Source organism: Haliotis rufescens, unplaced genomic scaffold (assembly GCF_023055435.1).
Source record: "Haliotis rufescens isolate VD_foot unplaced genomic scaffold, xgHalRufe1.0.p SCAF_6, whole genome shotgun sequence".
NCBI lineage: Eukaryota > Metazoa > Mollusca > Gastropoda > Lepetellida > Haliotidae > Haliotis > Haliotis rufescens.
In genome coordinates, this window is record NW_025964334.1 from 59,549,396 (window position 1) to 59,575,152 (window position 25,757).

Below are 25,757 nucleotides of genomic sequence, written 5' to 3' on the forward strand. Positions count from 1 at the left end.
CAGATGGTGGCCCTAGCCTAACATGGGTGTCCAGATGGTGGCCCTAGCCTAACATGGGTGTCCAGATGGTGGTCCTAGCCTAACATGGGTGTCCAGATGGTGGCCCTAGCCTAACATGGGTGTCCAGATGGTGGCCCTAACCCTAACATGGGTGTCCAGATGGTGGCCCTAGCCCAACATGGGTGTCCAGATGGTGGCCCTAGCCTAACATGGGTGTCCAGATGGTGGCCCTAACCCTAACATGGGTGTCCAGATGGTGGCCCTAGCCCAACATGGGTGTCCAGATGGTGGCCCTAACCCTAACATGGGTGTCCAGATGGTGGCCCTAGCCCAACATGGGTGTCCAGATGGTGGCCCTAGCCTAACATGGGTGTCCAGATGGTGGCCCTAACCCTAACATGGGTGTCCAGATGGTGGCTCTAACCCTAACATGGGTGTCCAGATGGTGGCTCTAACCCTAACATGGGTGTCCAGATGGTGGCCCTAACCCTAACATGGGTGTCCAGATGGTGGCCCTAGCCTAACATGGGTGTCCAGATGGTGGCCCTAGCCCAACATGGGTGTCCAGATGGTGGCTCTAACCCTAACATGGGTGTCCAGACGGTGGCCCTAACCCAACCATGGGTGTCCAGATGGTGGCCCTAACCCAACCATGGGTGTCCAGATGGTGGCCCTAACCCCACCATGGGTGTCCAGATGGTGGCCCTAGCCCAACATGGGTGTCCAGATGGTGGCTCTAACCCAACCATGGGTGTCCAGATGGTGGCCCTAGCCCAACATGGGTGTCCAGATGGTGGCTCTAACCCAACCATGGGTGTCCAGATGGTGGCCCTAGCCTAACATGGGTGTCCAGATGGTGGCCCTAGCCTAACATGGGTGTCCAGATGGTGGCCCTAGCCTAACATGGGTGTCCAGATGGCGGCCATAGCCTAACATGGGTGTCCAGATGGTGGCCCTAGCCCAACATGGGTGTCCAGATGGGGGCCCTAGCCCAACATGGGTGTCCAGATGGTGGCCCTAGCCTAACATGGGTGTCCAAATGGTGGCCCTAGCCCAACATGGGTGTCCAGATGGTGGCCCTAACCCAACATGGGTGTCCAGATGGTGGCCCTAGCCTAACATGGGTGTCCAGATGGTGGCTCTAACCCTAACATGGGTGTCCAGATGGTGGCCCTAACCCTAACATGGGTGTCCAGATGGTGGCTCTAACCCTAACATGGGTGTCCAGATGGTGGCTCTAACCCTAACATGGGTGTCCAGATGGTGGCCCTAGCCCAACATGGGTGTCCAGATGGTGGCCCTAACCCAACATGGGTGTCCAGATGGTGGCCCTAGCCAAACATGGGTGTCCAGATGGTGGCCCTAACCCTAACATGGGTGTCCAGATGGTGGCCCTAGCCTAACATGGGTGTCCAGATGGTGGCCCTAGCCTAACATGGGTGTCCAGATGGTGGCCCTAGCCTAACATGGGTGTCCAGATGGTGGTCCTAGCCTAACATGGGTGTCCAGATGGTGGCCCTAGCCTAACATGGGTGTCCAGATGGTGGTCCTAACCCTAACATGGGTGTCCAGATGGTGGCCCTAGCCTAACATGGGTGTCCAGATGGTGGCCCTAGCCTAACATGGGTGTCCAGATGGTGGCCCTAGCCTAACATGGGTGTCCAGATGGTGGCCCTAGCCTAACATGGGTGTCCAGATGGGGGCCCTAGCCTAACATGGGTGTCCAGATGGTGGCCCTAGCCTAACATGGGTGTCCAGATGGTGGCCCTAGCCTAACATGGGTGTCCAGATGGTGGCCCTAACCCTAACATGGGTGTCCAGATGGTGGCCCTAACCCTAACATGGGTGTCCAGATGGTGGCCCTAGCCTAACATGGGTGTCCAGGTGGTGGCCCTAGCCTAACATGGGTGTCCAGATGGTGGCCCTAACCCTAACATGGGTGTCCAGATGGTGGCTCTAACCCTAACATGGGTGTCCAGATGGTGGCTCTAACCCTAACATGGGTGTCCAGATGGTGGCCCTAACCCTAACATGGGTGTCCAGATGGTGGCCCTAGCCTAACATGGGTGTCCAGATGGTGGCCCTAGCCCAACATGGGTGTCCAGATGGTGGCCCTAGCCTAACATGGGTGTCCAGATGGTGGCCCTAACCCTAACATGGGTGTCCAGATGGTGGCCCTAACCCAACCATGGGTGTCCAGATGGTGGCCCTAACCCAACCATGGGTGTCCAGATGGTGGCCCTAGCCCAACATGGGTGTCCAGATGGTGGCTCTTACCCAACCATGGGTGTCCAGATGGTGGCCCTAGCCCAACATGGGTGTCCAGATGGTGGCTCTAACCCAACCATGGGTGTCCAGATGGTGGCCCTAGCCCAACATGGGTGTCCAGATGGTGGCCCTAGCCTAACATGGGTGTCCAGATGGTGGCCCTAACCCTAACATGGGTGTCCAGATGGTGGCCCTAACCCAACCATGGGTGTCCAGATGGTGGCCCTAACCCAACCATGGGTGTCCAGATGGTGGCCCTAGCCCAACATGGGTGTCCAGATGGTGGCTCTAACCCAACCATGGGTGTCCAGATGGTGGCCCTAGCCCAACATGGGTGTCCAGATGGTGGCTCTAACCCAACCATGGGTGTCCAGATGGTGGCCCTAGCCCAACATGGGTGTCCAGATGGTGGCCCTAGCCCAACATGGGTGTCCAGATGGTGGCCCTAACCCTAACATGGGTGTCCAGATGGTGGCCCTAGCCTAACATGGGTGTCCAGATGGTGGCCCTAGCCTAACATGGGTGTCCAGATGGTGGTCCTAGCCTAACATGGGTGTCCAGATGGGGGCCCTAGCCTAACATGGGTGTCCAGATGGTGGCCCTAGCCCAACATGGGTGTCCAGATGGTGGCCCTAGCCTAACATGGGTGTCCAGATGGTGGCCCTAGCCTAACATGGGTGTCCAGATGGTGGCCCTAGCCTAACACGGGTGTCCAGATGGTGGCCCTAGCCTAACATGGGTGTCCAGATGGTGGCCCTAGCCTAACATGGGTGTCCAGATGGTGGCCCTAGCCTAACATGGGTGTCCAGATGGTGGCCCTAACCCTAACATGGGTGTCCAGATGGTGGCCCTAGCCTAACATGGGTGTCCAGATGGTGGCCCTAGCCCAACATGGGTGTCCAGGTGGTGGCCCTAGCCTAACATGGGTGTCCAGATGGTGGTCCTAGCCTAACATGGGTGTCCAGATGGTGGCCCTAGCCTAACATGGGTGTCCAGATGGTGGCCCTAGCCCAACATGGGTGTCCAGATGGTGGCCCTAACCCAACATGGGTGTCCAGATGGTGGCCCTAGCCCAACATGGGTGTCCAGATGGTGGCCCTAGCCCAACATGGGTGTCCAGATGGGGGCCCTAGCCTAACATGGGTGTCCAGATGGTGGCCCTAGCCTAACACGGGTGTCCAGATGGTGGCCCTAGCCTAACATGGGTGTCCAGATGGTGGCCCTAACCCTAACATGGGTGTCCAGATGGTGGCCCTAGCCTAACATGGGTGTCCAGATGGTGGCTCTAACCCTAACATGGGTGTCCAGATGGTGGCCCTAGCCCAACATGGGTGCACTTACCTCCAGCTTGTGGACAGTGTCATGTTTGTCCTGCTCCTGGGGGGTCAGCTGCTGCCATTGTCCTTGGATGACCACGGGCTGGGATGTGCTGAGAGTGGACTTGTACTCCCCGGGGCTCAGCTCATCCATACGACGAGCTGCACAGACAGAACTCAACATTCACTCTGCTCTAATCAACAGACAGCCAGGAGGAAGCTGCACAGACAGAACTCAACATTCACTCGGCTCTAATCCACAGACAGCCAGCAGGAAGCTGCACAGACAGAACTCAACATTCACTCGGCTCTAATCAACAGACAGCCAGGAGGAAGCTGCACAGACAGAACTCAACATTCACTCGGCTCTAATCCACAGACAGCCAGGAGGAAGCTGCACAGACAGAATTCAACATTCACTCTGCTCTAATCAACAGACAGCCAGGAGGAAGCTGCACAGACAGAACTCAACATTCACTCGGCTCTAATCAACAGACAGCCAGGAGGAAGCTGCACAGACAGAACTCAACATTCACTCGGCTCTAATCCACAGACAGCCAGGAGGAAGCTGCACAGACAGAACTCAACATTCACTCGGCTCTAATCCGCAGACAGCCAGCAGGAAGCTGCACAGACAGAACTCAACATTCACTCGGCTCTAATCCACAGACAGCCAGGAGGAAGCTGCACAGACAGAACTCAACATTCACTCGGCTCTAATCAACATGGCATAGAGGCCAGGAAAAACTGGACATCCGGGAGGAAGGTGACCACGATTGACTGAGGTGAATGCCAAGCACTCAGACAAAATGCTTTGCAACATTGTATCATGGTACAGCTTACATTGGAACATTCTCTCATAATATGTACCAGAGCTCCAGATAAGCTGCGTATCTGCGTGAAATACGCATCAGAAATGCAGAAATACGCAGTAAAATAAAATCCAAGCGTATCAAATACGCAACAAACATTACAGATACGCTACAAAAATAAAACTTGTGCGTATCATCAAAATATTGTGAAGTAACCCTGCGTATTCGATTAGCAAATGAGCAACTTATATTGAAATTATAAGTTGGCATTCCGTCAACTTTGCCAAACTCCACGATGACAGTCAGATCATGATCATTTGCCATCACACTTTCTTGTGGAAGTATCGTGGTATTTTTGAGTCCTATAAAGCTCTCGAACCCATACGACACCAGTTTGCAGGGACTAGATGAATAGTGTTTTTAAATATTTAACTTAAATACCCACATGTGTAAAAACTAGTGGGTAACAGAAATTTGAATACGCAGATAGAATTACTGATACCCAATGATTTTAAAATGCATGGGTAAAATACCCACAACACCAAAAGCTTATCTGGAGCTCTGTGTACCGTATTTTGCTGTGTATAAGGCGACCCCACGTATAAGACGACCCCCCTGCACATGCCTTCAAAATCAACCCAAAATCCTATACTCCGTATATAAGGCGACCTGGAATGAAGCACATCACAAGTGCGCACACAAACCTTATATATGCAATAAAAATATGTTTATCTTGCATTGTTTTTTCAACGATGATTGGTCGCACATGTAACTCCAGCACATGTTGCCATTTTGTGTTTACACGGTACGACACCAAATTGGTGCCCGTAAAATAAAATTCATTTATGAAGTAATAACATATAAGAGACAATAGTGAGTAATTTAATCGCCAATTAACTATGTTGTAACTATCTAGGCTTATGTTTGCTTCACATTCAGCATGTTTATTCCACAATCACTTATACACACTGTCTCCAACAGTTGTTAATACATTTCAACTTTATTTGCAGAAATTATTAAACTTTATTCAAGGAAAAGAGATACAAATCATGTTTATGTATGTAATAGTTATTGGAACAGTTATTTAGGACGAAATGCGAAGTTTTATTGTCAAATGCTGGGCTGGCTATCGGACGCCCGTTGACATCGCTAGTGGAAAAAAAATGTGAGATCTTCGACTCCGTGTATATTCGACCTCCCTTCTTAACAACCTCATTTTAGGTACGAAAAACTCACCTTATACACAGCCATATACGGTAATGTGCCAAATATAACCTTTCATCTGACGCAGCACGTTTCTCTAGGATCTACACACATACAGACACACTAGCTTCACTACCCACCTTTCATCTGACGCAGGACATGTTTCTCTAGGATCTACACACATACAGACACACTAGCTTCACTACTCACCTTTCATCTGAGACAGCACACGTTTCTCTGGGATCTACACACATACAGACACACTAGCTTCACTACCCACCTTTCATCTGACGCAGCACATGTTTCTCTAGGATCTACACACACACATACAGACACACTAGCTTCACTACTCACCTTTCATCTGACGCAGCACACGTTTCTCTAGGATCTACACACATATACACATACAGACACACTAGCTTCACTACTCACCTTTCATCTGACGCAGCACATGTTTCTCTAGGATCTACACACATATACACATACAGACACACTAGCTTCACTACTCACCTTTCATCTGACGCAGCACATGTTTCTCTAGGATCTACACACATATACACATACAGACACACTAGCTTCACTACCCACCTTTCATCTGACGCAGCACATGTTTCTCTAGGATCTACACACATTTACACATACAGACACACTAGCTTCACTACCCACCTTTCATCTGACGCAGCACATGTTTCTCTATGTCCAGATCGAGGGACACCTGCCCACGGAAGGCTCGCTTCTTCTTACGATTGATATCCTTCGACTCAACCACTGAAAACATATGCAAACAATAAGGAAGAGAATTTATGGATGTCAACTTCTTTATTCTGAGGAACACAACGTTTCTGAGTGTATGCTTACTCCTTCGTCACTTGAATGAAGGCAGAGAGGTAATTAGGTAAAAGAATAGAAATAGAGAAGGGCAAATGGAAGCCAGCTAGATAATTGGCCCCGACAAAGATCAAAGCAATAAGTCCCAAGCACTAGGTAGACAGGCTCCCTGGTCACATGCAAACAATATCTGAAATATGTCAGCACTACCCCGGTACTGGCTCCTACTACTCTGACCAGCTCCTACTACCCGGACCAGCTCCTACTACTCGGACCAGCTCCTACTACCCGGACCAGCTCCTACTACTCTGACCAGCTCCTACTACCTGGACCAGCTCCTACTACCCGGACCAGCTCCTACTACTCGGACCAGCTCCTACTACCCGGACCAGCTCCTACTACTCTGACCAGCTCCTACTACCCGGACCAGCTCCTACTACTCTGACCAGCTCCTACTACCCGGACCAGCTCCTACTACTCTGACCAGCTCCTACTACTCTGACCAGCTCCTACTACCCGGACCAGCTCCTACTACTTGGACCAGCTCCTACTACTCTGACCAGCTCCTATTACTCGGACCAGCTCCTACTACTCGGACCAGCTCCTACTACTCTGACCAGCTCCTACTACTCGGACCAGCTCCTACTACTCTGGCTAGCTCCTACTACTCGGACCAGTTCCTACTACTCGGACCAGCTCCTACTACTCGGACCAGCTCCTACTACCCGGATCAGCTCCTACTACTCGGACCAGCTCCTACTACTCGGACCAGTTCCTACTACTCGGACCAGTTCCTACTACTCGGACCAGCTCCTACTACTCGGACCAGCTCCTACTACTCGGACCAGCTCCTACTACTTGGACCAGCTCCTACTACTCGGACCAGCTCCTACTACTCCGACCAGCTCCTACTACTCGGACCAGCTCCTACTACTCGGACCAGCTCCTACTACTCCGACCAGCTCCTACTACTCGGACCAGTTCCTACTACTCCGACCAGCTCATACCTTCTGGTGGAACGAAGTTCTTGCCGCTGGAGACCCACAGCTCGATGGGGTATCTGAGGATGGTCTCGAGCGGTGGCAGCGGCACCCGGCTGAGCAGCTCCTCCCTCTTCCGCTCCACCTTCCTCGTCTCCTGGGAGTCCAGCTCTGAGACACAACGGGGCATGTTTGAGACTTTCTGTCATGACGTCACAATGTAACTGTAGTCGGAAATATCACTGTCATATGCTTCTTGATATATCCATCCCTCCCTATCTCCATACCCATTGAACACACAAGCTTTATTCCCTCCCCCAGCTTCGGACTAACTTCTCCAGCCTCCCACCCCAACATCCCCTCAAAACCCACCTGTCTTCTCCTCCCTGACACTTCCAACCCTCGCCACAGCCTCCCACCCCAACATCCCCTCCAAACCCACCTGTCTTCACCTCCAACCCTCTCCACAGCCTCCCACCCCCGACATCCCCTCCAAACCCACCTGTCTTCTCCTCCCTGACACTTCCAACCCTCTCCACAGCCTCCCACCCCAACATCCCCTCAAAACCCACCTGTCTTCACCTCCCTGACACCTCCAAACCTCTCCACAGCCTCCCACCCCAACATCCCCTCAAAACCCACCTGTCTTCACCTCCAACCCTCTCCACAGCCTCCCACCCAAACATCCCCTCAAAACCACCTGTCTTCACCTCCAACCCTCTCCACAGCCTCCCACCCAAACATCCCCTCAAAACCCACCTGTCTTCACCTCCAACCCAAACATCCCCTCCAAACCCACCTGTCTTCTCCCCCAACCCTCTCCACAGCCTCCCACCCCAACATCCCCTCAACACCCACCTGTCTTCACCTCCAACCCTCTTCACAGCCTCCCACCCAAACATCCCCTCAAAACCCACCTGTCTTCACCTCCAACCCTCTCCACAGCCTCCCACCCAAACATTCCCTCAAAACCCACCTGTCTTCACCTCCCTGACACCCCCAACCCTCTCCACAGCCTCCATCGCAAACATCCCCTCAAACCCACCTGTCTTCACCTCCAACCCTCTCCACAGCCTCCCACCCCAACATCCCCTTAAAACCCACCTGTCTTCACCTCCAACCCCCTCCACAGCCTCCCACCCGAACATCCCCTCAAAACCCACCTGTCTTCACCTCCCTGACACCTCCAACCCTCTCCACAGCCTCCCACCCCAACATCCCCTCAAAACCCACCTGTCTTCTCCTCACTGACACCTCCAAACCTCTCCACAGCCTTCCACCCAAACATCCCCTCAAACCCACCTGTCTTCACCTCCAACCCTCTCCACAGCCTCCCACCCCAACATCCCCTCAAAACCCACCTGTCTTCACCTCCAACCCTCTCCACAGCCTCCCACCCCAACATCCCCTCAAAACCCACCTGTCTTCACCTCCCTGACACCTCCAACCCTCTCCACAGCCTCCCACCCGAACATCCCCTCAAAACCCACCTGTCTTCTCCTCCCTGACACCTCCAAACCTCTCCACAGCCTCCCACCCCAACATCCCCTCAAAACCCACCTGTCTTCACCTCCAACCCTCTCCACAGCCTCCCACCCAAACATCCCCTCAAAACCCACCTGTCTTCACCTCCCTGACACCCCCAACCCTCTCCACAGCCTCCCTACTCAACATCCCCTCAAAACCCACCTGTCTTCACCTCCAACCCCCTCCACAGCCTCCCACCCGAACATCCCCTCAAAACCCACCTGTCTTCACCTCCAACCCTCTCCACAGCCTCCCACCCAAACATCCCCTCAAAACCACCTGTCTTTACCTCCCTGACACCTCCAACCCTCCCACCCCAACATCCCCTCAAAACCCACCTGTCTTCACCTCCAACCCCCTCCCACCCGAACATCCCCTCAAAACCCACCTGTCTTCACCTCCCTGACACCTCCAAACCTCTCCACAGCCTCCCACCCAAACATCCCCTCAAACCCACCTGTCTTCTCCTCCCTGACACCTCCAACCCTCTCCACAGCCTCCCACCCCAACATCCCCTCAAAACCCACCTGTCTTCACCTCCCTGACACCTCCAAACCTCTCCACAGCCTCCCACCCCAACATCCCCTCAAACCCCACCTGTCTTCACCTCCCTGACACCTCCAACCCTCTCCACAGCCTCCCACCCCAACATCCCCTCAAAACCCACCTGTCTTCACCTCCCTGACACCTCCAAACCTCTCCACAGCCTCCCACCCAAACATCCCCTCAAACCCACCTGTCTTCTCCTCCCTGACACCTCCAACCCTCGCCACAGCCTCCCACCCCAACATCCCCTCAAAACCCACCTGTCTTCACCTCCAACCCTCTCCACAGCCTCCCACCCCAACATCCCCTCAAACCCCACCTGTCTTCACCTCCCTGACACCTCCAACCCTCTCCACAGCCTCCCACCCAAACATCCCCTCAAATCCCACCTGTCTTCACCTCCAACCCTCTCCACAGCCTCCCACCCCAACATCCCCTCAAAACCCACCTGTCTTCACCTCCAACCCTCTCCACAGCCTCCCACCCCAACATCCCCTCAAACCCCACCTGTCTTCACCTCCAACCCTCTCCACAGCCTCCCACCCCAACATCCCCTCAAACCCACCTGTCTTCACCTCCAACCCTCTCCACAGCCTCCCACCCAAACATCCCCTCAAAACCCTCCTGTCTTCACCTCCCTGACACCTCCAACCCTCTCCACAGCCTCCCACCCCAACATCCCCTCAAATCCACCTGTCTTCACCTCCAACCCTCTCCACAGCCTCCCACCCAAACATCCCCTCAAAACCCACCTGTCTTCTCCTCCCTGGCATCCTGTTCCTCCCCAACATCCCCCGCCCCTCTCTCCTCCGTGTCGCCACCACCACGCTCATCCTCCTCAAACTGTTCCATGTTCTGCATGGCACGGGCAAGCTGTGAGTGCACCTCCTGCGAGGCTTGGTCCTGGAGGCCCACCCTGTTGTCTCCACCTTCGGGTATCGGGGTACCTGCTACAACCCAGTTGGACATTTTACAATTCTTGAATCAAATTGAATATATCTAAAGGATCATTTGCATTACAGAGCAAGTTAATCTATCACATCTGCAAACTGGTATCATTATATATATTTTTCTTCTTGGTGCCTTGATGTAAATGAAGTCCAATATTTGGGAAACTGAAACCATTTTAGTCTTTCAAATGCAATTCCCAGCTGATGAGGGTAGGGTAAGGATGTGGACATGTAGGGTAAGGATGTGGACATGTAAGTGACACGTGAAGACATCTCACACTCACATTGCTCACTGTCGCTGTTCTCCATCATGATGATCTTCTCGATGCGGTCGGCCATGACAGCCTTGTAGTTCTCCACGGCCCAGTCCACAAGATCGTCCATGTCCAGGATCAGCACTCCGTCCTCCGTGTACAGTCGCGTTGCTGGCTTGTTCAGGCTCAGCTGATGCGTGCACTGGTTCAGGATCTGGGGACACACGCATCATCAAATGAAACATCCTCTCTAGGTCTGTGACCCGACCTGTACCCTGTGTGCTATGTGTTCCCCTGTACATTGTGTGTGACCTGTGACACTTCCCCTATGCATTGTGTGTGACCTGTGACACTTCCCCTATGCATTGTGTGTGACCTGTGACACTTCCTGTCTACTACAATGTGACACTTCCCCTGTACATTGTGTGTGACCTGTGACACTTCCCCTGTACATTGTGTGTGACCTGTGACACTTCCTGTGTACATTGTGTGTGACCTGTGCCACTTCCCCTATGCATTGTGTGTGACCTGTGACACTTCCCCTATGCATTGTGTGTGACCTGTGACACTTCCTGTCTACTACAATGTGACACTTCCCCTGTACATTGTGTGTGACCTGTGACACTTCCCCTGTACATTGTGTGTGACCTGTGACACTTCCCCTGTACATTATGTGTGACCTGTGACACTTCCCCTGTACATTGTGTGTGACCTGTGACACTTTCCCTGTACATAATGTGTGACACTTCCCACGTACATTGTGTGTGACACTTCCCCTGTACATTGTGTGTGACCTGTGACACTTCCCCTGTACATAATGTGTGACACTTCCCACGTACATTGTGTGTGACACTTCCCCTGTACATTGTGTGTGACCTGTGACACTTCCCCTGTGCATTGTGTGTGACCTGTGACACTTCCCCTGTACATTGTGTGTGACCTGTGACACTTCCCCTGTGCATTATGTGTGACACTTCCCCTGTGCATTGTGTGACCTGTGACACTTCCCCTGTGCATTGTGTGTGACCTGTGACACTTCCCCTGTGCATTATGTGTGACACTTCCCCTGTGCATTGTGTGTGACCTGTGACACTTCCCCTGTGCATTGTGTGTGACCTGTGACACTTCCCCTGTGCATTGTGTGTGACACTTCCCCTGTACATTGTGTGTGACCTGTGACACTTCCCCTGTGCATTGTGTGTGACCTGTGACACTTCCCCTGTACATTGTGTGTGACCTGTGACACTTTCCCTGTACATAATGTGTGACACTTCCCCTGTGCATTGTGTGTGACACTTCCCCTGTACATTGTGTGTGACCTGTGACACTTCCCCTGTGCATTGTGTGTGACCTGTGACACTTCCCCTGTACATTGTGTGTGACCTGTGACACTTCCCCTGTGCATTATGTGTGACACTTCCCCTGTGCATTGTGTGTGACCTGTGACACTTTCCCTGTACATAATGTGTGACACTTCCCCTGTGCAATATGTGTGACACTTCCCCTGTGCAATGTGTGTGACCTGTGACACTTTCCCTGTACATAATGTGTGACACTTCCCCTCTACATTGTGTGTGACCTGTGACACTTCCCCTGTGCATTGTGTGTGACCTGTGACACTTCCCCTGTACATTGTGTGTGACCTGTGACACTTCCCCTGTGCATTATGTGTGACACTTCCCCTGTGCATTGTGTGTGACCTGTGACACTTTCCCTGTACATAATGTGTGACACTTCCCCTGTGCATTATGTGTGACACTTCCCCTGAACATAATGTGTGACACTTCCCCTGTACATTGTGTGTGACCTGTGACACTTCCCCTGTGCATTGTGTGTGACCTGTGACACTTCCCCTGTACATTATGTGTGACCTGTGACACTTCCCCTGTACATTGTGTGTGACCTGTGACACTTCCCCTGTACATTGTGTGTGACACTTCCCCTGTACATTGTGTGTGACCTGTGACACTTCCCCTGTGCATTGTGTGTGACCTGTGACACTTCCCCTGTGCATTGTGTGTGACCTGTGACACTTCCCCTGTACATTATGTGTGACCTGTGACACTTCCCCTGTACATTGTGTGTGACTTGTGACACTTTCCCTGTACATTGTGTGTGACCTGTGACACTTCCCCTGTACATTGTGTGTGACCTGTGACACTTTCCCTGTACATTGTGTGTGACCTGTGACACTTCCCCTGTACATTGTGTGTGACCTGTGACACTTCCCCTGTACATTGTGTGTGACCTGTGACACTTCCCCTGTACATTGTGTGTGACACTTCCCCTGTGCATTGTGTGTGACCTGTGACACTTGCCTTGTACATTGTGTGTGACCTGTGACACTTCCCCTGTACATTGTGTGTGACCTGTGACACTTCCCCTGTACATTGTGTGTGACCTGTGACACTTCCCCTGTACATTGTGTGTGACCTGTGACACTTCCCCTGTGCATTATGTGTGACACTTCCCCTGTGCATTGTGTGTGACCTGTGACACTTCCCCTGTGCATTATGTGTGACACTTCCCCTGTGCATTGTGTGTGACCTGTGACACTTCCCCTGTACATTGTGTGTGACCTGTGACACTTCCCCTGTGCATTATGTGTGACACTTCCCCTGTACATTGTGTGTGACCTGTGACACTTCCCCTGTACATTGTGTGTGACCTGTGACACTTCCCCTGTACATTGTGTGTGACCTGTGACACTTCCCCTGTGCATTGTGTGTGACACTTCCCCTGTGCATTGTGTGTGACCTGTGACACAACCCTTATAACATAGTGTGTGTAACTGCTGACTTGATTGTGAGATGACTTCTCTGTAACCTGAACAGTGTGTGAATCACCCTCCATTGTCTGACCTTGACCTATTCTGTATGTGACCTCTGATCCAACCTACCCTTGCCTGCTGTGACCTATGACCCAACCTACCCCTGCATGCAGTGACCTATGACCCAACCTACCCTGCCTGCTGTGAACTATGACCCAACCTACCCCTGCATGCAGTGACATCTGACCCAACCTACCCCTGCATGTTGTGACCTTTGACCCAAACCACCCCTGCATGCAGTGACCTATGACCCAACCTATCCCTGCATGTTGTGACCTATGACCCAACCTATCCCTGCATGCTGTGACCTATGACCCAACCTATCCCTGCATGTTGTGACCTTTGACCCAAACCACCCCTGCATGCAGTGACCTATGACCCAACCTATCCCTGCATGTTGTGACCTATGACCCAACCTATCCCTGCATGTTGTGACCTATGACCCAACCTATCCCTGCATGTTGTGACCTATGACCCAACCTACCCCTGCATGCTGTGACCTATGACCCAACCTATCCCTGCATGCTGTGACCTATGACCCAACCTATCCCTGCATGCAGTGACCTATGACCACAACCACCCCTGCAGGCTTTGTGACCTCTAATCCAAACCTACCCCTTGTATGCTAGATCCGTACACCTTCTCGCCAGCCCTCATTCTGCCCTCTCCATTCTTGTACATGAGCAGCTTGACAGTCCGCACAGACTTGGCTGCGGAGATCTGCCTGGCGATCGTCTTGACGCTGGTCTCCTCCCGGAGTGTTGTCAGACTCTCCTCCCAGTTGCGCAGAGTGATCTCCGCCTCAGGCGTCGACAGGTCCACCTTGCCATTCAGCACACAGAAACTTCCCACATGCCGCAACTTCAGCTTCCTAGCTGCAAACACAAAACATCCTCAGTCCAGCAGCATCTCTCAACAAGTTCAACTTTATCTCCTCTTAAGAATTATTTTGTAACCATTTTGCTATGCTAGCTAACCAATTCTTGCTTCCTTAGCTTTCCAACTACTGATAAAAAAACTTTGATATTTCTTCCCAGGGGGCATGGGTGGCCCAGTCGTCTAAGGCGCCGCGATTCGCTGTGCAGAGTTGCGTCCCTTGGGCACGCCGGAAACCTATGATTGTGGGTTCAAATCCCGGTTCGCCCTGATTATGTTTCTAGGTTTGTCAGCACCATACCCGTGCTCGTGGGTTTCACCGAAGTGGTAAACGTCTGAGACCTGCACCACTTCGGGCTTTCCTCCCACATTAAGCTGACACGCCGGGATATAACTGGATATGAATGAATGACTCCCTACCTTGTCCCATGGCACAGGCGAAGGGCTTGTTGTTGGGGAGTCGCTGCAGCTTGAAGCGCCCTCTCATGGCCCGGGCACAAGACAGACAGACCCGAATGTCGCGGTTCTTCCTGTCATTCACTTCTGCAATGTAGCCCTGTCGGAAATACAAACACCTTCGTCTTAAGTTTACTTAGATAATAACCTACGAGTCAGAGGATCATTTTGCCAAGTGTTTACAGTCGACACGGAACAGTTTCTCGGCTGAACAATTCATCATATCCACAAAGCTATTCGTACAAAACCCCTTCCACCATTCTCCATTACCCACAGTTATTGCAGTGTAGTGTCGTTTAATTAGACAGCTATTTTAAGCAGCATGAAGCTTTGCGTTTAACTCAAAATGGGATTCTTATTAGGCCTGCAACGATAAGGCGAATACAATTCATATCATGAATAAAGGGCAACAAATACGAATATAATTTCACGAATACAATAACAAGTCAGCAGCTGATTATTTGTTAACTTTCGTGAAACAATAACAACATAAATTATTTGACATGGTTTGTTCTTTATTAATATATTATATATTTATATACTGCACTTATCCAGATACTAGTATCTGCTCAAATGTGACAATGACCAGTGACCACAATACTGTCAAACTAAATGTTATAAGAGTGTGGTCTTCAAAGAAATCTATGCATATAATATGTTCTTATGGATATTTTTAGGTACAGGGTATGTAAATGCATATGCTTGCATAACCTAGTGGCCCCCAATAACAAATTCAATTCATGAATGGATAGGGTTCGATTCACCGAATACGCGAGTGAATCGTAACAGCCCTAGTACTTATTATGATAGTGAGTGTGTATGGTTTTACACAGCTTTAAGCAATATTCCGCAATATCGTGGCGGGGGAAACCAGAAATGGGCTTCACACATTGTACCCATGTCGAGAATCGAATCCTGGTCTTCGGCGCGACGAGCAATCGCTTTAACCACTAGGCTACGCGACCGCCCCTATTATGATAGAATGAAGATATGTTTCCACTGGGTCCTGGGTAGTTATCAGTACAGAATGGACATGTAATACAACTGCGGATAGTGGACCACACAAAGAAAGGTTTTAACTGAGCCGACTCACCGGCTGATCGATGACAGCAGCATGGGATACAGAGGATGTGCAGACGTCCGCCCGGTTGGCTGCTGTTATCTCTGAAACAGAAATAGTGGACTCCTTCACTTCCCATAAAGGCATAACACTCATTTGCTTCTCATAAACATAGAGAATTCATTCACTTCTCATGATTGTTCGCTGAACCAACCTTTATCATACTGGTTGGCATAGAAGGCGTATATAAAGCCGGTCTCTGCATCGTAGCGCCAGCGCTGGTGAGCCTTGCCATACTGAACCCACCTTTATCTTACTGGTCGGCTTAGAAGGCATATATAAAGCCTGTCTCTGCATCATAGCGCCACCGCTGGTGAGCCTTGCCATACTGAACCCACCTTTATCGTACTGGTTGGTGTAGAAGGTGTATATAAAGCCTGTCTCTGCATCGTAGCGCCACCGCTGGTGAGCCTTGCCATACTGAACCCACCTTTATCGTACTGGTCGGCGTAGAAAGCGTATATAAAGCCTGTCTCTGCATCGTAGCGCCACCGCTGGTGAGCCTTGCCATACTGAACCCACCTTTATCGTACTGGTCGGCGTAGAAAGCGTATATAAAGCCTGTCTCTGCATCGTAGCGCCACCGCTGGTGAGCCTTGCCATACTGAACCAACCTTTATCGTACTGGTCAGCGTAGAAAGCGTATATAAAGCCTGTCTCTGCATCGTAGCGCCACCGCTGGTGAGCCTTGCCATACTGGTTGAGTCGGCGAGCCTGCAGTGTCACTGCACACCCTGTGAAGGTCAAGGGACGGTTGTCGCCGTGGACGTTGGGCATCGCGATAGTCAGCGCCATCTGCTGGTTGTACTTGGAGCAGATCTCACTGGGGAATAGTGATATAAGACAGGATAAGTGAGATTTGTACTTGGAGCAGATCTCACTTGTGAACAAGATGTATCATCCCCTTTATTCCATGGCTTGGTCAACTATCTGGGACTCTGTAATGACATGGTCAACTGTCTGGGACACTGTAATGACATGGTCAACTATCTGGGACACTGTAATGACAAGGTCAACTATCTGGGACACTGTAATGACATGGTCAACTATCTGGGACACTGTAATGACATGGTCAACTATCTGGGACACTGTAATGACATGGTCAACTATCTGGGACACTGTAATGACATGGTCAACTGTCTGGGACACTGTAATGACGTGGTCAACTATCTGGGACACTGTAATGACATGGTCAACTATCTGGGACACTGTAATGACGTGGTCAACTATCTGGGACACTGTAATGACGTGGTCAACTATCTGGGACAGTGTAATGACATGGTCAACTATCTGGGACACTGTAATGACGTGGTCAACTATCTGGGACACTGTAATGACATGGTCAACTGTCTGGGACACTGTAATGACGTGGTCAACTATCTGGGACACTGTAATGACGTGGTCAACTGTCTGGGACACTGTAATGACGTCAACTATCTGGGACACTGTTATGACATGGTCAACTATCTGGGACACTGTTATGACGTGGTCAACTATCTGGGACACTGTAATGACATGGTCAACTATCTGGGACACTGTAATGACAAGGTCAACTATCTGGGACACTGTAATGACATGGTCAACTATCTGGGACACTGTAATGACGTGGTCAACTGTCTGGGACACTGTAATGACATGGTCAACTATCTGGGACAGTGTAATGACAAGGTCAACTATCTGGGACACTGTAATGACGTCAACTATCTGGGACACTGTAATGACAAGGTCAACTGTCTGGGACACTGTAATGACGTGGTCAACTATCTGGGACACTGTAATGACATGGTCAACTATCTGGGACACTGTAATGACAAGGTCAACTATCTGGGACACTGTAATGACATGGTCAACTATCTGGGACACGGTAATGACAAGGTCAACTGTCTGGGACACTGTAATGACATGGTCAACTATCTGGGACACTGTAATGACGTGGTCAACTGTCTGGGACACTGTAATGACATGGTCAACTATCTGGGACAGTGTAATGACGTGGTCAACTGTCTGGGACAGTGTAATGACAAGGTCAACTATCTGGGACACTGTAATGACGTGGTCAACTATCTGGGACACTGTAATGACGTGGTCAACTATCTGGGACACTGTAATGACATCAACTATCTGGGACACTGTAATGACGTGGTCAACTATCTGGGACACTGTAATGACGTGGTCAACTATCTGGGACACTGTAATGACGTGGTCAACTGTCTGGGACACTGTAATGACGTGGTCAACTGTCTGGGACACTGTAATGACGTGGTCAACTATCTGGGACACTGTAATGACGTGGTCAACTGTCTGGGACACTGTAATGACGTGGTCAACTATCTGGGACACTGTAATGACATCAACTATCTGGGACACTGTAATGACATGGTCAACTATCTGGGACACTGTAATGATGTGGTCAACTATCTTGGACGCTGTAATGACGTGGTCAACTATCTGGGACACTGTAATGACATCAACTATCTGGGACACTGTAATGACGTGGTCAACTATCTGGGACACTGTAATGACATGGTCAACTATCTGGGACACTGTAATGACGTGGTCAACTATCTGGGACGCTGTAATGACATGGTCAACTATCTGGGACACTGTAATGAAATCAACTATCTGGGACACTGTAATGACGTGGTCAACTATCTGGGACACTGTAATGACGTGGTCAACTATCTTGGACACTGTTATGACGTGGTCAACTATCTGGGACACTGTAATGACATCAACTATCTGGGACACTGTAATGACGTGGTCAACTATCTGGGACACTGTAATCACGTGGTCAACTATCTGGGACACTGTAATGACATGGTCAACTGTCTGGGACACTGTAATGACATCAACTATCTGGGACACTGTAATGACGTGGTCAACTATCTGGGACACTGTAATGACATGGTCAACTATCTGGGACACTGTAATGACATGGTCAACTGTCTGGGACACTGTAATGACGTGGTCAACTATCTGGGACACTGTTATGACGTGGTCAACTATCTGGGACACTGTAATGACATGGTCAACTATCTGGGACAGTGTAATGACATGGTCAACTGTCTGGGACACTGTAATGACGTGGTCAACTATCTGGGACACTGTAATGACATGGTCAACTATCTGGGACAGTGTAATGACGTCAACTATCTGGGACACTGCATTGATGTCAACTATCTGGGACAGTGTAATGACGTCAACTATCTGGGACACTGTAATGACATGGTCAACTATCTGGGACACTGTAATGACGTGGTCAACTATCTGAGACACTGTAATGACATGGTCAACTGTCTGGGACACTGTAATGACGTGGTCAACTATCTGGGACACTGTAATGACATGGTCAACTATCTGGGACAGTGTAATGACATGGTCAACTGTCTGGGACACTGTAATGACGTGGTCAACTATCTGGGACACTGTAATGACATGGTCAACTATCTGGGACAGTGTAATGACGTCAACTATCTGGGACACTGCATTGATGTCAACTATCTGGGACACTGTAATGACGTCAACTATCTGGGACACTGCATTGATGTCAACTATCTGGGACACTGTAATGACATGGTCAACTGTCTGGGACACTGTAATGACGTCAACTATCTGGGACACTGCATTGATGTCAACTATCTGGGACACTGTAATGACAAGGTCAACTATCTGGGACACTGCATTGATGTCAACTGTCTGGGACACTGTAATGACGTGGTCAACTATCTGGGACACTGTAATGACATGGTCAACTATCTGGGACAGTGTAATGACGTCAACTATCTGGGACACTGCATTGATGTCAACTATCTGGGACACTGTAATGACATGGTCAACTGTCTGGGACACTGTAATGACGTCAACTATCTGGGACACTGCATTGATGTCAACTATCTGGGACACTGTAATGACAAGGTCAACTATCTGGGACACTGCATTGATGTCAACTGTCTGGGACACTGTAATGACATCAACCGTCTGGGACACTGTAATGATGTGGTCAACTGTCTGGGACACTGTAATGACGTGGTCAACTGTCTGGGACACTGTAATGACATGGTCAACTATCTGGGACACTGTTATGACGTGGTCAACTATCTGGGACACTGTAATGACGTGGTCAACTATCTGGGACACTGTAATGACATGGTCAACTATCTGGGACACTGTAATGACGTGGTCAACTATCTGGGACACTGTAATGACGTGGTCAACTGTCTGGGACACTGTAATGACGTGGTCAACTATCTGGGACACTGTAATGACATGGTCAACTGTCTGGGACACTGTAATGACATGGTCAACTATCTGGGACACTGTAATGACGTGGTCAACTATCTGGGACACTGTAATGACATGGTCAACTGTCTGGGACACTGTAATGACATGGTCAACTGTCTGGGACACTGTAATGACGTGGTCAACTGTCTGGGACACTGTAATGACGTGGTCAACTATCTGGGACACTGTAATGACATGGTCAACTGTCTGGGACACTGTAATGACATGGTCAACTATCTGGGACACTGTAATGACGTGGTCAACTATCTGGGACACTGTAATGACATGGTCAACTGTCTGGGACACTGTAATGACATGGTCAACTGTCTGGGACACTGTAATGACGTGGTCAACTGTCTGGGACACTGTAATGACGTGGTCAACTATCTGGGACACTGCATTGATGTCAACTATCTGGGACACTGTAATGACATGGTCAACTGTCTGGGACACTGTAATGACGTCAACTATCTGGGACACTGCATTGATGTCAACTATCTGGGACACTGTAATGACAAGGTCAACTATCTGGGACACTGCATTGATGTCAACTGTCTGGGACACTGTAATGACGTGGTCAACTATCTGGGACACTGTAATGACATGGTCAACTATCTGGGACAGTGTAATGACGTCAACTATCTGGGACACTGCATTGATGTCAACTATCTGGGACACTGTAATGACATGGTCAACTATCTGGGACAGTGTAATGACGTCAACTATCTGGGACACTGCATTGATGTCAACTGTCTGGGACACTGTAATGACGTCAACTATCTGGGACACTGCATTGATGTCAACTATCTGGGACACTGTAATGACAAGGTCAACTATCTGGGACACTGCATTGATGTCAACTGTCTGGGACACTGTAATGACATCAACTGTCTGGGACACTGTAATGATGTGGTCAACTGTCTGGGACACTGTAATGACGTGGTCAACTATCTGGGACACTGTAATGACATGGTCAACTGTCTGGGACACTGTAATGACATGGTCAACTATCTGGGACACTGTAATGACGTGGTCAACTATCTGGGACACTGTAATGACGTGGTCAACTGTCTGGGACACTGTAATGACGTGGTCAACTATCTGGGACACTGTAATGACATGGTCAACTGTCTGGGACACTGTAATGACATGGTCAACTATCTGGGACACTGTAATGACGTGGTCAACTATCTGGGACACTGTAATGACATGGTCAACTGTCTGGGACACTGTAATGACATGGTCAACTGTCTTGGACACTGTAATGACGTGGTCAACTATCTGGGACACTGCATTGATGTCAACTATCTGGGACACTGTAATGACATGGTCAACTGTCTGGGACACTGTAATGACGTGGTCAACTGTCTGGGACACTGTAATGACGTGGTCAACTATCTGGGACACTGTAATGACGTGGTCAACTATCTGGGACACTGTAATGACATGGTCAACTATCTGGGACACTGCATTGATGTCAACTATCTGGGACACTGTAATGACGTGGTCAACTATCTGGGACACTGTAATGACGTGGTCAACTATCTGGGACACTGTAATGACATGGTCAACTGTCTGGGACACTGCAATGACGTGGTCAACTATCTGGGACACTGTAATGACGTGGTCAACTATCTGGGACACTGTAATGACCTGGTCAACTGTCTGGGACACTGTTATGACGTGGTCAACTATCTGGGACACTGTAATGACGTGGTCAACTATCTGGGACACTGTAATGACATGGTCAACTATCTGGGACACTGCATTGATGTCAACTATCTGGGACACTGTAATGACGTGGTCAACTATCTGGGACACTGTAATGACATGGTCAACTGTCTGGGACACTGCATTGATGTCAACTATCTGGGACACTGTAATGACGTGGTCAACTATCTGGGACAGTGTAATGACAAGGTCAACTATCTGGGACACTGCATTGATGTCAACTATCTGGAACACTGTAATGACGTGGTCAACTGTCTGGGACAGTGTAATGACATGGTGAACTATCTGGGACACTGTAATGACGTGGTCAACTATCTGGGACAGTGTAATGACATGGTCAACTGTCTGGGACACTGTAATGACATGGTCAACTATCTGGGACACTGTAATGACGTGGTCAACTATCTGGGACAGTGTAATGACAAGGTCAACTATCTTGGACACTGTAATGATGTCAATTGTCTTGGACAGTGTAATGACCTAGGGTACAAAGTGTTTCCCGCTACCCTGTAATAAACACAGCTGCCTACCCATTTTCCTTCATGACCCAGCGCTGGTTGATATCGTCCGGCCGCCGCTTCTGCAGGTACACATCGATGACCCGCCCTTCCTGTTCCTGGACCCCCAGCACCAGGCTGTGATTGGCTGAACAAGCAATGAAGCCGTCCTCGTACACGAACCGCTGGAGTGTGTCCCTGGACACACGGGGGGATGGGCGAGGCCTGTTGTGTCAAAAGAAGACGGCATCATGTTCTAGTGTTGTGTCAAGAGAAGACGGCATCATGTTCTAGTGTTGTGTCAAGAGAAGACGGCATCATGTTCTAGTGTTGTGTCAAGAGAAGACGGCATCATGTTCTAGTGTTGTGTCGAGAGAAGACGGCATCATGTTCTAGTGTTGTGTCAAGAGAAGACGGCATCATGTTCTAGTGTTGTGTCAAGAGAAGACGGCATCATGTTCTGGTGTTGTGTCAAGAGAAGACGGCATCATGTTCTGGTGTTGTGTCAAGAGAAGACGGCATCATGTTCTAGTGTTGTGTCGAGAGAAGACGGCATCATGTTCCAGTGTTGTGTCGAGAGAAGACGGCATCATGTTCCAGTGTTGTGTCAAGAGAAGACGGCATCATGTTCTAGTGTTGTGTCGAGAGAAGACGGCATCATGTTCTAGTGTTGTGTCATGCTGTGTTATGTGGTCATGTTGTGTCATGTTGTTAAACACTGCACTAAGCAATATTTCAGCTACATGACGCCGGTCTGCAAATAATCAAATCTGGACCAGACAGTCCAGTGATTGATATCTAGAGCATCACTCTACGCAACTTGGACACGATGACATGCATCATCCAAGTCAGCAAGCCCAAACACCCGATCCTGTAACTTGCCGCTTACAACAAGCATAGTCGTCTTTTCTGACAAGCATGGGTTGCTGAAGACCTATTGTAACCCAGATCTTCATGAGGGAATAATGATAGTATTCATGAAATACATATATATATATATGTGGTACTCTCAAAATACATCTCTTTAACAGATCTTCACTGGGGCAGCATCACAAGTGTGATCTTAAATTCCCATGCAGTCAGCTAAAGTCATAGGGTTGAAAATGCAAGAACAATGACCCACGTCTATATATCTTTCACAAGCTGCAGCTAAAAACAGAGAAATAACCAATCTGATTACTTGTTTCACACATTTTCTTTGCTAAGAGATGAGGTGAGGTGAAAAGGGGTTTAAAGTCACATCAAAGATTATTGCACTCATATAGCATGCGTATGTTTGTGTGTGGCTGCCTGTTCTAGTCAGAAGTAAAACCGGCTTTATAGTGCCATCCCACTGAGATACCATGCCACAGTTTAACATGAATACCCCACTCAGACACAGAGAACTGACTCCGAGCCGACTAGTCCTTGTTTGAGCCGCTTAATGCTTAATGCCAGGCAGGGTAACAACAAGTACCATTTTGGGGGGGGCTGCTGGGGACCTGATCTGATCTGTCCTGGAATCCCTACAGGGGGACAAGCATGGCTGCTGGAGACCTGTCCTGTCCTGGAATTCCTACAGGAAGACAAGCATGGGTGCTGGGGACCTGATCTGTCCTGGAATCCCTACAGGAAGACAAGCATGGCTGCTGGGGACCTGATCTGTCCTGGAATCCCTACAGGAAGACAAGCATGGCTGCTGGGGATCTGATCTGTCCTGGAATCCCTACAGGAAGACAAGCATGGGTGCTTGGTACCTGATCTGTCCTGGAACCCCTACAGGAAGACAAGCATGGCTGCTGGGGACCTGATCTGTCCTGGAACCCCTACAGGAAGACAAGCATGGGTGCTTGGTACCTGATCTGTCCTGGAACCCCTACAGGACGACAAGCATGGGTGCTGGGGACCTGATCTGTCCTGGAATCCCTACAGGAAGACAAGCATGGGTGCTGGGGACCTGGCCTGTCCTGGAATTCCTACAGGAAGACAAGCATGGCTGCTGGAGACCTGTCCTGTCCTGGAATTCCTACAGGAAGACAAGCATGGCTGCTGGAGACCTGTCCTGTCCTGGAATCCCTACAGGAAGACAAGCATGGCTGCTGGGGATCTGATCTGTCCTGGAATCCCTACAGGAAGACAAGCATGGGTGCTTGGTACCTGATCTGTCCTGGAACCCCTACAGGAAGACAAGCATGGCTGCTGGGGACCTGATCTGTCCTGGAACCCCTACAGGAAGACAAGCATGGGTGCTTGGTACCTGATCTGTCCTGGAACCCCTACAGGACGACAAGCATGGCTGCTTGGTACCTGATCTGTCCTGGAACCCCTACAGGAAGACAAGCATGGCTGCTGGGGACCTGATCTGTCTTGGAATCCCTACAGGAAGACAAGCATGGGTGCTGGAGACCTGATCTGTCCTGGAATTCCTACAGGACGACAAGCATGGCTGCTGGAGACCTGTCCTGTCCTGGAATTCCTACAGGAAGACAAGCATGGGTGCTGGGGACCTGATCTGTCCTGGAATCCCTACAGGAAGACAAGCATGGCTGCTGGGGACCTGATCTGTCCTGGAACACCTACAGTAAGACAAGCATGGCTGCTGGGGACCTGATCTGTCCTGGAATTCCTACAGGAAGACAAGCACGGGTGTTTGGGGCATGATCTGTCCTGGAATTCCTACAGGAAGACAAGCATGGGTGCTGGGGACCTGATCTGTCCTGGAATTCCTACAGGAAGACAAGCACGGGTATTTGGGGCATGATCTGTCCTGGAACCTCTACAGGAAGACAAGCATGGGTGCTGGGGACCCATCCTCTCCTATTCCTCACCGATATTTCTCATACAGGTCCTTGTTGGAGTACTTGACTGCCTCTGGGTCGCTGTCATCAAAACTGTTGCCGACATTTACCAGTCTCTCCCAGGGCCAGCGCAGGGTGTCCAGGCGTCTCTCAGACTTTAAGTGGGCGCGGTGGTGGGCGTTGCTGTAACAGAATGTAAGACATATAATTACATCACAGCACCAGTAGCTCAACAAAATACTCAACTTTGGACAATGATTAATACTCATGAAAATAGGCAACAACAAGAGAAAGGAATTACTGTTACAAATTCTGAAAAAGTGACTGATATTTAATCCGACTAATATACAAAAATAAAATAAGAGATCAATGAAAGTTAAACGATACAAAACTGAATTCAATGATCTTAGCATGCAAGGATATGATAACTAATACAGTGAGTGAATGAATGTTGTTTTATGCCAAAGTCATCAATAATCAGTCCTATCCTAGCAACCTTAACATA

The 25,757-nt window shown here is 49.9% G+C and overlaps 1 protein-coding gene across 4 annotated transcripts in view; it reads right to left on the reverse strand.

Moving 5' to 3' along the window:
* The window catches only part of LOC124122882 (doublecortin domain-containing protein 1-like), an 88,594-nt gene that overhangs the window by 16,782 nt on the left and 46,055 nt on the right, over positions 1 to 25,757 (reverse strand). For 3 of the 4 annotated variants that reach the window (XR_007218710.1, XR_007218709.1, XM_048385706.1), the window contains exons 27-37: positions 25,283 to 25,435; positions 22,509 to 22,700; positions 16,581 to 16,789; positions 15,940 to 16,010; positions 14,811 to 14,946; positions 14,130 to 14,389; positions 10,715 to 10,898; positions 10,233 to 10,430; positions 7,435 to 7,578; positions 6,266 to 6,367; positions 3,610 to 3,746 (exon numbers count right to left, since the gene is read on the reverse strand). Coding sequence is in view for 2 of the 4 variants with exons in the window: in XM_048385706.1 (XP_048241663.1) it covers positions 3,610 to 3,746; positions 6,266 to 6,367; positions 7,435 to 7,578; positions 10,233 to 10,430; positions 10,715 to 10,898; positions 14,130 to 14,389; positions 14,811 to 14,946; positions 15,940 to 16,010; positions 16,581 to 16,789; positions 22,509 to 22,700; positions 25,283 to 25,435 (1,786 nt within the window). In the remaining 2 variants the exon portion in view is untranslated. The remainder of the gene's footprint in view (positions 1 to 3,609; positions 3,747 to 6,265; positions 6,368 to 7,434; positions 7,579 to 10,232; positions 10,431 to 10,714; positions 10,899 to 14,129; positions 14,390 to 14,810; positions 14,947 to 15,939; positions 16,011 to 16,580; positions 16,790 to 22,508; positions 22,701 to 25,282; positions 25,436 to 25,757) is intronic. The other variant, XM_048385707.1, reaches the window with a different exon arrangement.